The 14,486-nt window shown below is 39.0% G+C and overlaps 1 protein-coding gene across 1 annotated transcript in view; it reads right to left on the bottom strand.

Moving 5' to 3' along the window:
• Window positions 1–1,115: 1,115 nt before the first annotated feature.
• Window positions 1,116–14,486, bottom strand: part of DNAJC21 (DnaJ (Hsp40) homolog, subfamily C, member 21) — a gene marked incomplete at its 5' end in the record, with an annotated part of 13,686 nt that continues 315 nt past the window's right edge. Inside the window, 10 exons of the mRNA XM_010289058.1 lie at window positions 1,116–1,280; window positions 1,995–2,070; window positions 2,477–2,667; window positions 5,216–5,255; window positions 5,914–6,072; window positions 6,313–6,400; window positions 6,749–6,900; window positions 8,193–8,497; window positions 12,560–12,682; window positions 13,581–13,704. Coding sequence (XP_010287360.1) covers window positions 1,116–1,280; window positions 1,995–2,070; window positions 2,477–2,667; window positions 5,216–5,255; window positions 5,914–6,072; window positions 6,313–6,400; window positions 6,749–6,900; window positions 8,193–8,497; window positions 12,560–12,682; window positions 13,581–13,704 — 1,423 coding nt within the window. The remainder of the gene's footprint in view (window positions 1,281–1,994; window positions 2,071–2,476; window positions 2,668–5,215; window positions 5,256–5,913; window positions 6,073–6,312; window positions 6,401–6,748; window positions 6,901–8,192; window positions 8,498–12,559; window positions 12,683–13,580; window positions 13,705–14,486) is intronic.

The following is a 14,486-nucleotide window of genomic DNA, read 5'->3' as shown; positions in this document are numbered from 1 at the left end:
TGTTTTAGTTTGGGTTTTTTTGGTTAGAAATTGAAGGAAGTAACAGTGTTGTGGACAGTCAGCAAGATTTTAACATCTGAGTAATTCCTTGATGCAGTAAAAATAGCATGTCAACTTGTGGGGGAAGGAGAGTATTCCGCCATTTTGTGTGAGGAGCTGAAACTTGAGAGGAAGTTAGTTAATGCAAGATCAGTGCTTCTGGAACATTTCACTCTAGGGGTTTCCTAAACAACATACTACAGCCCTTGCTGAGCACTGCCTCCTCCAGCTGCATTGACAATTCCTGTATAAAATCTACTTCTGCTCCAAAATCACATTTGCTAGCCCACCTGTTTTTTTTTTTTTAAGGTGCTACTCATGAACAGGTAGCGTATGCATTTAAATAGAGGTTGCCAAGGCCCAGGTTGTTTTTCATTAGAAATCAGAACAAATTAATTTGTGTCACTCATTTATTTCTCCCTTCACTTACTACAGCAAGGTTCTTCCAACTGGACTTTTTTTCTTCCCCCAACACCTGGCATGGAGGTAGATGTACAAAACCCACAGGAATTGTCCACACTGATTAACCAGCTTTGTCATCTTACTCTTCCCCTTCTGTCTGCTGCTTAACATAATTAAGTAATTTGAAAGGGCCCTTGGGTATGGCAGAAGACAAGCCTGTGTTCTTCCATGTCTTGGCAATGTTTCACCTTTGATGATAGATGACCAAAGCAGCACAGGCCCGTCTATTGGCTATGCTCACCCCGAGCTAAGCCCTCTCAAAAGAAAAGCAGCAACACAAGTGTTAAAATAACTTATTACTGCCTCTGCATGGGTGCTTTATCTGTGCAAGTCTTTACAGGAATGCAAGGTGAGTAGCCTTGAATTACTATTTCCCCACTCACAATGTGAAAGCTGCTGAGAGGGTAAGTCAAATCCAGTCGTTAAAGAAAGGGTGATACACCAAAAGAAAGCACAGGTTCCTTCACAAGATAATATTCCTTTTGTTGCATTTTTTTTCTCTTCCCACAGTTAGGACTTGCCTCCTCTGTTTAACTCCAAACACAGACAACGTGTACCTTTCAATTTTGGGAGTTTTCATGTACGATTCTGAAGACTGTCACTGTAACAAAGTTCTATCTGTTTTTACGTTTCTCTTTTTTGTTTCTGGTGTTTACAGCTCCATTTACAGCTGGTGCTTCTGTTGCTTTTGCATGTCCCGTGGCTTTTAGGTGTTCAAACAGTTTATTTCGGGATGGAAACACACAGTTGCAGGTTACACAGTGGATGGGAATTTCATTCTACAATGAGGAAAAAAACCAAAATGCTTCACATTCATGTGGAATAGGGAACAAATATAATATACCAGTGTGCTGTATGCAGTTTCTTTTAGACAATAAAATGTGAATAAGCTGTTTGTTTCTATCACAGGTGTTCCATTACTGCTTAACAATTAAATATATACATTAAAAAAAAAATCACAAGTATAATTTCTTGACATTTTGAAGAGTACAAAGTAGAACCAAATACAAGAATAGAAGCCTTGCAAATCTAGTTCAAGATAAAGAATACTTTTGATCTCACCTGACTATAGACACGGTACCTCCGGCTCTGAGATTTAGTTAATTTAGTAGGTCTTAGCTGTAGTTATTACAAGATTTTGCTCTTTTTGAAAAGCATCAACATTTGGAAAGATGCAAATGGTACTGCCTGTCACCTGCTTGATGACAGCAGCTCTGTTTTCAGTTGTTTAATTCATTTGGTTTGAACTGCCTGGGATACAGAGCTTTAGCAACTCTTAGAACTGAAATTTAGTCCTGCTCTTCTCTTCGAAGACAAGAGCTGATGTTCCAGTCTCCTAGCTTCTAATAAAATCACAGGGATATAAACACCTGTATTATTAAAAAAGCAAAAAACTAAAACCAGAATTTGTGGACTGGAGGTGATCAGTCAACCAACCTTGTTTGTAGTAATATGACCACCAGCTTTTAAATAGTGTAAGTAATATGACATACCATTGTTGGGTGCTCTGAAGATGTCTTAGCAGGCTTTTTTGCATCCTTGGCTTTTTTCCCTTTTGGCTTAGTACTGCTGATAGACAAGAGAAAGCAAGATCAGTGCACAAGAACATTCAACATTTAAGAGCTTCTTAATTGGTTTTCAATCAATGCCTCCACTGCCTTCCCCTGTTCTTCCTTCACACAACATAATACAAGTGCCTCCAGCAAAAAAAAAAAAAAAAGAAATCACTTAATTTATATGATAATTGTTGATCTCAAGATTCATCTAGGTGATGAATCAGCTACTGGTAAGTGATGCAGCAGCGATCTGTAATCAAATACCATTTCCAAAGTAGATCCTAACACTCTTTGTTTAGTATCATATTTATTCAACTCAGATTTAGTGGAGTAGCCCCCACTCCACATTGGTGAATAAATCTAGACTTGTCTGACAGTATCAAACATGACAGTGACTGCAATACTGCAAGCCAGCACACCTTTTTGCTTCACTTTTTGCTTCATTCACTTGTCCAGCATCTTCTGTGGCACTTGTATCCTCTGACACAGGACATCTTTGGCCATCATTTATTAGTTCCTCTGCTGAGCCACTGTCCTTGTCTATGCCAGGCACTTCCTTTTGTTCAACTGTTTCTTCATCACCACTTTTATCAAAGGAGTCCCCGTAAGCCTGTCCAAACAGAAGAAATGCAAGTTAACTATTTTAAGTTCATTAGTGATTATGTTTATAGTTTTGTACTGGTTTTGGCTAGAATAGAGTTAATTTTCTTCATAGTAGCTAGCATGGGTCTATGTTTTAGATTTTGCTGAAAACAGTGTTGATGGTACAGGGATGTTTTTGCTACTGCTGAGCAGTGCTTACACAGAGTCAAGGCCTTTTCTGCTTCTCACACCACCCCTCCAGCGAGCAGGCTGGGGGTACACAAGAAGCTGGGAGGCGACACAGCGCTGGGACATCTGATCCCACCTGCCCAAAGAGATATTCCATACCATATGGCATCATGCTCAGCATGCAAAGCTGGGGGAAGAAGAAGGGGGGGGGCCGTTCAGAGTGATGGTGTTTGTCTTCCCAAGTAACCGTTATGTGTGATGGAGCCCTGCTTCCCTGGAGATGGCTGAACACCGGCCTGCCACTGGGACGTGGTGAATGAATTCCTTGTTTTGTGGCTTTTGCTTTCCCTATTAAACTGTCTTTATCTCAGCCCAGGAGTTTTCTCACTTTTACCCTTCCAATTCTCTCCCCCATCGCACGGCGGGGGAGAGAGCAAGTGGCTGTGTGGTGCTCAGTTGCTTGCTGGGGCTAAACCACGAGAAGTATTATACTCTTTTACCTCAAACACGGGTGGGTGGAGAGAACAGAAAGCCACAAACCCTCTTAATTTTACTATGTGTTTTCACTGAGATTGTAATGGGTGAAACCTTAGTTCTCCTGTTTTGAAAGATGAGGCCACCTGTGATGAAGGGAAGAAACAGCAATAAAACAGCCTCTAGAACTACAGAAGGGGAGAATGAAGGTAGTTTTTAATCATACACAGGGCTCATTCTGTTCTGGCTACTATTTCACATAAGATAGTGGCTTTGCTTTTAACTTTGCAAAATGTTAATTATTTAGACTGAAGTTTTCTGTGCCAGACACCTGCATTAGGACACTTGAGCCAGAATAACTGAGCTGACTGAAACTAGACAGACACACTGTATTTTCCCTCCCTAACATCAGAAACACTGTGAGTCTTTTCCACATACAAGACGACAGAGTAGACTCAATAAATGCAGTTTGGCAAAAGATCAACCCCTGAGCATGTCTGAAGCAAAACTCGGCTCCCAAAAGCAGGATAACAAATTTGTCCTAACGCTACATTAATGCAACTCTAGCACCTCTAGTATCTTTTGCAGTCTCAGCTACCTGAAAAAACATGGCTAATCCATCTACCTCCAGGAAAAGAAAACGAAAATCATAGCAATTCTCTGCACTCCATAAAGCTTGGTAGGGGATGGAGATTATGTTTCCAGACGCATGTCTCTACAGAAGATTCCAGCTCAGGCTACACTAGGTAGCGTGCTACCTACTGTCAGGGTTGCAGAAGACCTCGTGACCAAACTGATGGAAAAGAGACACAGTGCCTTATATGCAACCTATGCAGTCAGAATGACACCTTCTGATTTCAAACTGAGGAGGCAAGAGTTGAACAGGAGCCAGATGGCCTGCATGGAAACAAGGAAGCCAAGCCAATATTGACTTGGACTATGCAATACCAGCCAAAAGAGAAGCAAGAAAAATCCAGTTGCTTCAAAGTCTCAGGGAAGTTTCTTGAGGATGAGAGATAATGATGGTGTGGGAGAGAGCAGAGAAGGTGAAGACATAATAGGAGACTAGAGGGATTAGGTTGTGGGAGGACAGAAGACCATCCTGGGAAAGGGTGGAAGAGACAGGACCTGGTATAGACAGCTCACTGGGACAAGGCTAGGATTGAGGTAGTACGCAAAGAAGAGGTAAGACTTGAAAAGGATCAAGCTTCAGGAAGACAGACAGAAGAGTTTTCTCACTGTGGCACTCCTGCCACTCAAGCCTGAAACAGCTTGCAGTTCTTGAATTTCACACCGCTGCTGCCAGCACAAATATGTCATAACATGCAAAGACTCAGATCCTGGAGTATGACATGTTGGTGGAACTCATGTTTGCAATTCAACTAAAAGGTGGAATGGATGTGTTCATTCAAACACCTACAGTGTCAGTAGGATGCCAATAATGTATTACTTCCCTCCCACCCCACCCCTATCCCAGGTTAGAGATCAACAAACAGTACATTATACCAACTCTACCAACCAAAGCAGAAAATGACCACCAAACAATCGAGCTGCTAATGCACTAAAGGCCATTTCTGGTCTTTCTGATCAATTCCTTGCATTATCCCTATCTGCCCGTTTCCATCTGTTTTCCTTACACTTCAGACTGTAGCATTTTTAGAGCCAGCACCACATTTATTAGGATCTGCACAAACAGAACAAAGTGAGGACTATGAGATTATTATCATAAAATATGACCATAATAAGTGTAATAAAAATATTTTGCAGTCAAAGAACAATTAAAGATATCTGAAAACAGTGTTCAAGTTCTGTAGGATTTCAAGTTCTCTCTTACTTTTCAGAACAAAAAGAATGTTAAGAGGTAACAAAACTGGGTTGTAAGGTTCCCTGAGTATCTTTATATGACTACATACCATCATTGTTTTTTGCCTCCTTCTCTGCTTCTTTGAGAGTCTGTAAAGATAAAAATTTAAAATGACCTCTTTTCAAGAAAAAAACCAAAACAAGCACAATTTCTAAAAACGTATGAAGTTATATTTTTGCTTATCCTCATAACACAATATTAGGGAGACAGTAGCCACAAATAGAAAATTACTCATGCCTGAAATGAAAACAGTTCCCCATAGCTACTCATTGCATTTAGAAAAACACTTATTCTGCTCAGACTGAACTTGAAGATACTAGTGAGATAGCTGATATTATGTTTTGGCCATTCAAAAAATGAAGTTGTGCAACTTACTTCATCCATTCTGATTTTATACACACTCATTTTCTATGTATGCCAGCATCCAACTGACAAAAAGTACCAAAAAAGTACCAAGTCAATAGACACTGGCCCTGTACAAGTTCCCCTGTTCAAAATACAACAATTACTACTTTTCCTTAACATGTATCTTTAAGAAGCAGAGAAAAAATGAGGCTATTACTGTACAACATTTGAATCCTATACTAATGCATGCATTTTACTGGAACTCTGATGCTAAGAAATATTTTAAATTGCACAATACTGTGAGTTCCAACACAACTATAAATCATCAGAAGCTCCCTCTTGAGGGCTTCCAGGACTTACTAAATCATTAGTCACGATAAAATTAAAACCAATTTAAAGTACTTCTGCTTGGGCATGTCTTCTGCTTCTTCCTCCTCTTTGGTATGTATTCCATTTGCATCATCCAAAGACACAGGAAATCTCCCTTCTTCTTCTTCCAGTTGCTGTCGTAACAGTGCTACCATCTCTCGATGCTTCTTTGATTTTTCGTGATTCTTCACACTGTGAAGACAACCAGATCATTACTGCAAGTAGCTCTGAGCAAACATTGTTATATTTACATGTACGTTAATAACAGGCCCATCATTCATCACTAATAAGTATGGCAAATTCTGTCCTGACAATGTCTCTACTGGAAATGTGACACTGACCATTATGTGAAGTTAAAGTCTTTAAAATGCATTTTGAAAACAGTTAAAACCCAACATCCCCACCTCCAAATCCCCAACCACAAGCACTTACGCTTTCTCAGTTTTTAACAATTTGTCACAAGCAGGGCAGTACAGACCATCAACAAATTCAGCATCTTCAGTCTCATCATTCAGTTTGTCTGAAGAGATCAGTGGGGATCAGAGAGACAAAGTCAGATGAATGATTGAGTAAGCTGCTCTTAAAGCCCCAGCAAATAGTCACAGCACTGACATTCAACTCCTTTAGCATTACTGACATACAGATAGATAAAGACCATCTCACCAAATCATACATTAGCATAAATTAACAGCTATAGCTTGATGTCTTCTTATGGAAAATGGAAAACACCAGGGAGGGCCAGACTCTAGCCTGGCACACCTCAGCTGGAGGCAGGGAGTTGCACTACAGTCAGAACTGAACTTGGGGCTTTAAGTGCAGCGAGTCAGGCTGCAACAACTCAATATAGATCACCCCCTACACCTCATACCTTCAATGCCTTTTGTCTCCTGTTCTTCTAACTCATCTTCATCACCCGATCCATCTCCAAATTCCTTTTCATATTGTGCCTCCATCTCTTGCAGCTCTCTTTCCAGATCTGACATAGCTATCCAGCTCTGCTCTTTATACTGCTCAGCGAGCCTTTAAGTAGAGTAATACAGTAACTTCTACATTGAGTCCATGAGGTGCAAATTACAGAAACAGTATTATTTAAATGATAACTTGTTCTTCTCTCGTATTTTAGGAGGAAAGTCCTGAACATATTATGATGGAGCAAACAATTGTCTGTAGGGCCTGGAAATCTGAGCAGTTAATTTGTGATGTCAATGGGCACATCTATGTTGCAAGTAAAGAGGTATTAATGTAGGTGGGTCCTGCTTGAATTTCAGGCAGGAAATACTATGCAGCATGGTCAATAACAAGCTGACAGCAAGAAAGTCAGCTCAATTCTCAAAGCAGTTGAGCAGCTTTTATCTGCTGCAAGATCCAAACCCACGAACAGTGCAAGACCACAAAAGCCAGAAGCACATTACTCCTTGACTCTGCACTATGGGAATGTACCAGCTCAGTTTTCCAAATTTAAGTGTAGTCCAAGTTATCAATCAGTGAACCACAGCACAGATGAACTTTGATCCAGCTGGCTCCTGAACTCAGAATTACAAAGCCATTTCTCAGTAAATGCATAACTCTGCTTCATTCTCTCTTGGAGTTGGGGGGGAAATTTACATAAAATATTCCATATATTTTAATTATATTTATTGTATAATTTCAATCAATATGCAATTATTTTCCAAGTGCATGCTTATTAGGAATTTAAGCTTCTTCCTCCCATTTGCAGGCAAAAGCTCTTCTAGTTGGAAGAATAAATTGTGCTTACACTCCACTTCGGAGATCGCCTATTCCTTCTACTTAATTTTGAGGGGAAAAAAAAAAGCATCCAAAAAAAAAAAGCATTTAGTCCAATGAAAGGGTCCTTTCTGAAGAGTTAAAAGCAAAACCAAAACTAAGTTCATTTTTCCCACTTTTTTTTTAGCAGGTACAGTTCTAAGGCAGATGCTGCTTTAAGTCCAGGTTGTCACAGTCCTGTTCTCCCTCATTCTAAAACATACATTCTTTTTTCTTTAAGGGAACAATGATAACTATTAGATCTTACTTCCCCAGATAAAAGCACACTGGATTCTGTGCTACTACAGGCAGTTATCTGCAGCACACAGATAACTATTCCCTGGTTATCTTAGACCTCTACGTGTCAGTACAATGCAGAGACACTCAAGTTTTAAAAAGCTCAGACTTGAGACCAAAACTAATATATAAAATTTTCAAGGATGTTTAAAAGAGTAGGTAGAGCTACTATTAGAACCCAGCTCTATATAGTACCCTCATGGATAGCTTCTCCAAGTTTAAAAGAAAAGAGTTGTTCCACATTTACATACTTGGCTTGTTTGAGCTTCTGCTGCCTCCGAAATTCCTCTGCTTTCCTAGTTTTTTCTGCATTTTGTTCTTCTACAAGTTTTCTGTGAGCCTGTACTCTTTTATCCCTTTTACGAATAAAGGCTACTAGCTGGCGGACCATTTCATTCCTCTCTTTCCTTGCTTTATCTCTCGTTTTCTTGTTCTCTTTTTCCATAGCTCGTTTCTCCCAGCGGTTTGAAGCTTGTCGTGTATCATATTCTTCTTTCCAAGCAAAGTTCTTCTGAGTACAGAAACTCTGCCAATATGCATAGAAAGGGTGGACTACCTGTAATAAAAAATAATTCAAACAAGTCACTTCTTTGGGGGACACACACACAAAACCCATACCAAATAATTCAGGACTTTTGTAGCAGTTTTCTGTCTTCTATACAGGTCACAGTCTTCCCTCAGAGTATAAATAAATCACATGATGGTTTAGAGAAATGTCTAATATCATCCTAAAAAGTTTCAAACCATGCAAAATCAAAAACCTAGTCTAAACTACTCCAAACTGCAACTTCTAAAAAAATATCCCCTTGTAGGACTGGATCATCCTGACACTAGTGCCCCATTACTTCGCTGTGCTGTACTTTTCCTGTCAAACCAAAAAGCACAATCAGCATCAGATATGCTGTCTGCAAGAAGGCATATGCACGTATTGCCCAAGAACCATCATACCAAATTACACCAAAGGTCAGCTGAACATTTCTAACAGCACCCAGTGACCAGCACAAAAAGAGCAATAAAACAAACACATGTACATAATACTACTTCTTCCCTGTATATTCTCTCTGCTTCCCAAGCAAGTCAGAAATTAATAGCCCTTGATGGATTTTTCTTTCATGAATTTGTTTAATATTTCTTTTATTAACCCATGTAAATTGTTGGCATATACAATAGCACATGACTTGCACAGTTTAACAAGGGGCTATGTGAAGATGCACTAACTTCTGTTTTGTTAGCAAATTATACAACTGCAGGTTAAAACGATGCCCTCTAGTTCTCACATTAAAAGAAACAGTAGATGATCTTTCTTTATTGTCCTTCCTTTTACTATTAATGAGCAAATGCTAGATTAATAAAATGGTATAATAGTTAATTTTTGTTTTGGTTTCTATTCCTCTCCAAATAATAACCTTCTGCATTTTTAGGAATATTATATATTCAGGAAAGATGGAATGTCTAAACTCCCTTCTTACATTACTTGCCCCACTAAGCTGCTGTGACAAGTGTGCTCCCCCTGACCTGCCCCAACCTGACCTTTATCTTGCATAACCCTGCTCAAGCCATAACCACCGTGGTGGTTGCAATGGATGCATGTGGTCATGATGGCTGCATCCAGCTCAAAGTGGATTCAGGAGACAGGTAATAACACAATAGCCACGGACTAATTTGAGCAATGTGCTGACAATGCTGGTCAACATACGACTCAGGACAAGTTTCAAAGAAACTAAAACCTGTGATCAGTATGCAAATATGACTCATAGTCAATCACCTTACCCCCCATAAATTGTGAGCAGACCAAGAGCCGTTTGAGCTCTCCTGCACAGCAGTGGGCTGCTCGACAGTTTCTCCCCTTGAGTAGGGATGCCTCGCAAGCTTACACATGCTGCAGAGACTCCTTACTTCTCAATACTGCGAGATTCCTTGCTGCAACAGATACGCTGTGAGTGACTAATCACTTGCTAAACTTCACAAACTTCACTAAGATTATATGTTAGATTGATTGTGTGCATATAATCCCTTAGACATAAATCATTGACCAAGTCTGGGACTAGGATTGGATCCAGACACACCTAGACTCCTCTGACTTTAGAAAGCAAGGGGGTCCTCTCTGAACCTCATGACTCAATCAGAGGGTCTCCCTGACAAGTCTGACTTACCGTGTTCTCTATACAGTAAACAGTCAAGTGTACCTTGCCATCAAATCTTGTTAAACCACTACCGCATTTGCTATAAAACTTTATTAAATCGCTGGTTTATATCAATAAACATATTGCTGCTTCTCTCTTATGTGTGAAGTGCATCACTCCATCTGTGATGGCTGCCTTTTTACTACTTACTCCTACATGCACTACTGTTTATATTTTGGTATGCCTCATAGAAGTATTTAACCCAACTGTTTATTATCTTTTCTTCTAGTATCTCCTCCTCTCCTCCTTCTGCTATTGGTATTCACATGGACTACAACTATCAACACCTCAATGCTAATTTCTAATGGCCTATCTACATACAAAGGTTTATGGCTGTGGCCTCTGCCAGGTAAATCACTACAGTTTTTTCTCTGCTATCACAAAAACCCAGCTCTAAATAAATATTATTTACATAAAATAAAATTTTAAATAATAATATTTAATTACATTAAATATTCATATTTAATCCAATAATCTGAGTGAGATTAGTCTCCCTGTCTCAGATTTCTGCTTTAGAAGGGGGCATCTTCTGCACAAAAGGGTGCACAGCCACCAACTGATGACAGAGATCATCCTCCCCTTCACCAGCTGTATGGGCTAAGACTTTCCTCCTAGTCAGAAACTACCTGAAATAAATACAAGCACATCTCTGACACTCTCCAGAAGTACAGAGAGTACGTACAGAGCTGTATAGCAGCTCTTGCTGAACTCCCAGGTGGACTTTGTTTTGCCTACTACTCATACTTGGAGATGACTGCTTTTGTTTCTGCATCTAATTGGCCTACCAGTCTTGTCTTCCCATGAAGTCTTGTGAATTCACAGACTTAAGAAAATCTTCCCTGGCTACCTAGCATTGATCGAGCTGCCTCTCAAGCTTCTTGCAAATTAACTCAGTAGACTGAACCAGAGAGCATTCACAGCACAGATTTTGAAGCCTCTGTAGAATTTTTGTAGCTCCCTTCTAAAACTTTTTCTTTTCCCACAATACTCCCACTGAGTAGAGAAGTGGGCACTGTAATGCTGGAATCCTCTAACACTGTAATCTCTGTCTGAATAAAAGATAATGGGGATGACTACTTTCCCATTTAACTGAAACTATTTCCCATAAAATATCCCTATGAATTCCCTGTAATAAAAAAAAAGTGAGCATTCTACTTCGAGAACAGCATGAATAAGGCAGATGCCAAAGCATGCTAGTGCTAGAATTCCAGTCATTTTTGCAGTTATTACTTGACAGCATAAAAGCTATTTTTGGTCTATAATCATACCTATGCCATGGCCTCTAAACAAGCAGTTTTCAAAAGATGTTTCAAGATAACTCCATTAAAAGACAGATTTTAACAGTTTCAGAGGCATTAAATATTCTCTCCCTGGGAAAGATTTGCGTTTGTTAAGCCATCCTGTAATTTACCTGACATTCCAACACCCATTCTGACACTTCTTAGTTTGATTTATAACTTTGTTTCCAACTCCAGCCAAGTTTTGTACCACTGAAGTTACTACTTTTTTAAGGTATGTATCAATTTAGATTTCATAAATAATTAGTCATACACTACATTTTTACTAAAAATGAAGGGAGAAGTAGCAGACTAGGAGAAACATTTGAATACACTGATGCTGTGCAGTTATTCACTAGGTAAAGTGCTATTACTTTACTATTTAATTTCACTACAGGAATACTGGTAACCTTAAAAAAATTGTAAATCTGATAGAATACAAGAAATAGTTGGCAAACCAGATGACAAGAATTTAAGTGTCCCCCACACATTTTCTTTTCTTGCTTCCTCAAGGAAAGCATGCAACATTTTGGAAATGCAATCTTACTACAGAGTAATTGTAGATGACAAGAGTATCATTGTGGGAGCTCATACTGCAGGTCAACCACCACACCTCCCATTTTCTAAAGGTTGTATTATGCAGTAAGTGCTATGCAGTTTTCCCAAATGAGGCAAGAAAGTCCATCTTGCTTAAAAAAAAATATGTCAATATCCCTTTCTGTAATATACATTGCGTTAAAACACTGGCAAACTATTCTAATCAGGAAGCAAAGAAAACATCTGCTCATTTGTTTTATAGACTTTGCACTTAAGTTTCATTGGCATAATTGATGGTTAGCCCTGTGAAGTGTTTGTCTGACAACTTACCCTAAAAGCGTGGCTAATAATATAGTCCAACAGGAAATACCAATTTTAATTCACCTAAATATTATGAATCAGAACACAAGCACTTCCTTTTCAGTAATGGTATACAGTAGTAAAGACAGCAGGTGCATGGTTTTGTATTCACCTCAGAGATCAGCAGGAGCCCTTCCTTTGATTACAGTGTGGGACAAAGGACAGACAGTTGGACTTGATAATCTTAAAGGTCTTTTCCAACCTTAATGATTCTATGACTTAACTGTGTTACTTTCAGTTCAGATTTACACTTGCTCTTACCGTATCATAGTCGCTTTGGGAATATCCAAACGTAGGGAATCCTTCAATATCTTCCTGGGTTATATATTCCATTTCTTCTTTTGCAATCTTTTCAAAAACTTGTCGATAGACTGCAAAGAATCCCTGAAATAAATTAAAAAAAAAATTCTGACTGATTTTGCATGGCTCAATAATAGATGTACAAATGCTAAGCTACAGTAGTGTGTTTTAGAGAAGTATCACAATTCTGCAACAGCAACTCAAAATCAGGGTAAAGGCCTTGTAAGCACTTGCTCTAGATAGTAGGACCCTTCTGTTTAACAAAGTTCCCATCCTCTCACATTCCTTTTATTTCCATCTCCTTCATGTAGTCTCCATCTCTCTCACACATCACGCATCTGTATTAAAATCTGAACAAAAAAAAAGTTTCAGCATGCTGGAGATGTTGATAAGTTTTTGGTTACACAAGATCAAGTTTTGAGGAAGTTCCAAATACAAAATTTACTACTAAGTATCCTCTCTCTTTTTGAATTAAGACATTACTAACTCACTCCTAGCATACTGACACAAAGGCAGATAAGGATTTTCTCTGGCAGAGGTTTTTCTAATCACCTGGAGCTTAAGTCAAATGTCTTAAAATCCAACAGGGAATTCAATTAGAGGAAGCACACCTTCCCCAAGCACTGTTGTTATATTGGTTTTTGTTTTAGTTTGAAGCATTCTAGCTTGTTAAAGATATTTCTAAATTAAGAGACACTACTGCAAAGCATTGGAATGCTTCACTACGTAATGTAAATAAACAATATACACACACTCTGTAGTTGAATGGTATAGTTGGAAATCATGACTAAGTAACTGTTGGACTATAAGCAGGAATTAAAGCTTCCCTAAGCATCCAGCATGTTTTGTCTTAGAAATATTTGTGTAAGCATTATTACTACCTATGCTCAACAATTCCACACATAGCTTTTGAACATGAAGCAAATGCCAACAATTTCCATAAAATTTAAATTGATTCACTAAAGATTAATTAATTTGTTACCTTTTCATCATCTCCATATCCAGAGTAACAGCTAACAGTGAAGTAGTGCAGCAGATCTAAACTATCATCTTGATAGTCTCCATCAACTCCTCCTTTCAGCAGAGCCTCCCTGTGATTATCATACCTAGCAAAAATTCACAGTATCAAGGATGTATAAACACAGAACACTTCTCAGCGCTGGTAAGCTGTATCAGTACACGTATCAGCTCAATGTATAGCTTAGCTCAGTGTCTGGAATTTGTCTCTTGTATCCAAAGAATTCAGAGAGAGAAAAAAAGGCTCAGTAAATATTCTCTCTTGACCTTTAGTTTACTTACTATTACTTTATCTGCAATATCTGTATCAGCATTTCTTAACGGGCAGCTAGCAAACACATTTCAGCAAGATGCTTCAATGACCTTTCAGAAATAGGTAGGACATTATTTAAATCATCAAATACTTAACACACACACACACACGCACACACACACAAAAACTCAAATTATACATTAGTAGACAAAAACTGAAAAATGGTACTCTCCTTTCAAGAAGGACAAATTTTAGTACAGGTGGTTTTGGCTGCATAATCTGTTAGCTGCTTCAGTCCATTTCAAAAACAAGCTACACAAGAAATTTAAAGTACCAATCTCTTAAAAAGAGATGTGTGTGCGTATTTCAGATGAGGACTGTTAGACAAACACCACGTTTCAATGTTTCAACAAATATATGTTATTAAGGCTTAACATCTGCAGCCAACCAACAGCATACTAAACACCTGCATGTGCTCTGTGGCCTTGGCTCTTCCCCGCTATGCTATACCTGCAAGCTGCCTCCTGCTCCGGGAGGAAGAAACAGAGGCCAACGCCGGCGCCTCCCCGGAGCACCCCAGCGCACAGCCCACACCACCTCCGAAACAGGAGGAGGAGG

This window comes from Phaethon lepturus, unplaced genomic scaffold, assembly GCF_000687285.1.
Source record: "Phaethon lepturus isolate BGI_N335 unplaced genomic scaffold, ASM68728v1 scaffold16736, whole genome shotgun sequence".
Taxonomy (NCBI): domain Eukaryota; kingdom Metazoa; phylum Chordata; class Aves; order Phaethontiformes; family Phaethontidae; genus Phaethon; species Phaethon lepturus.
This window is presented reverse-complemented; position numbering and strand designations above follow the sequence as displayed.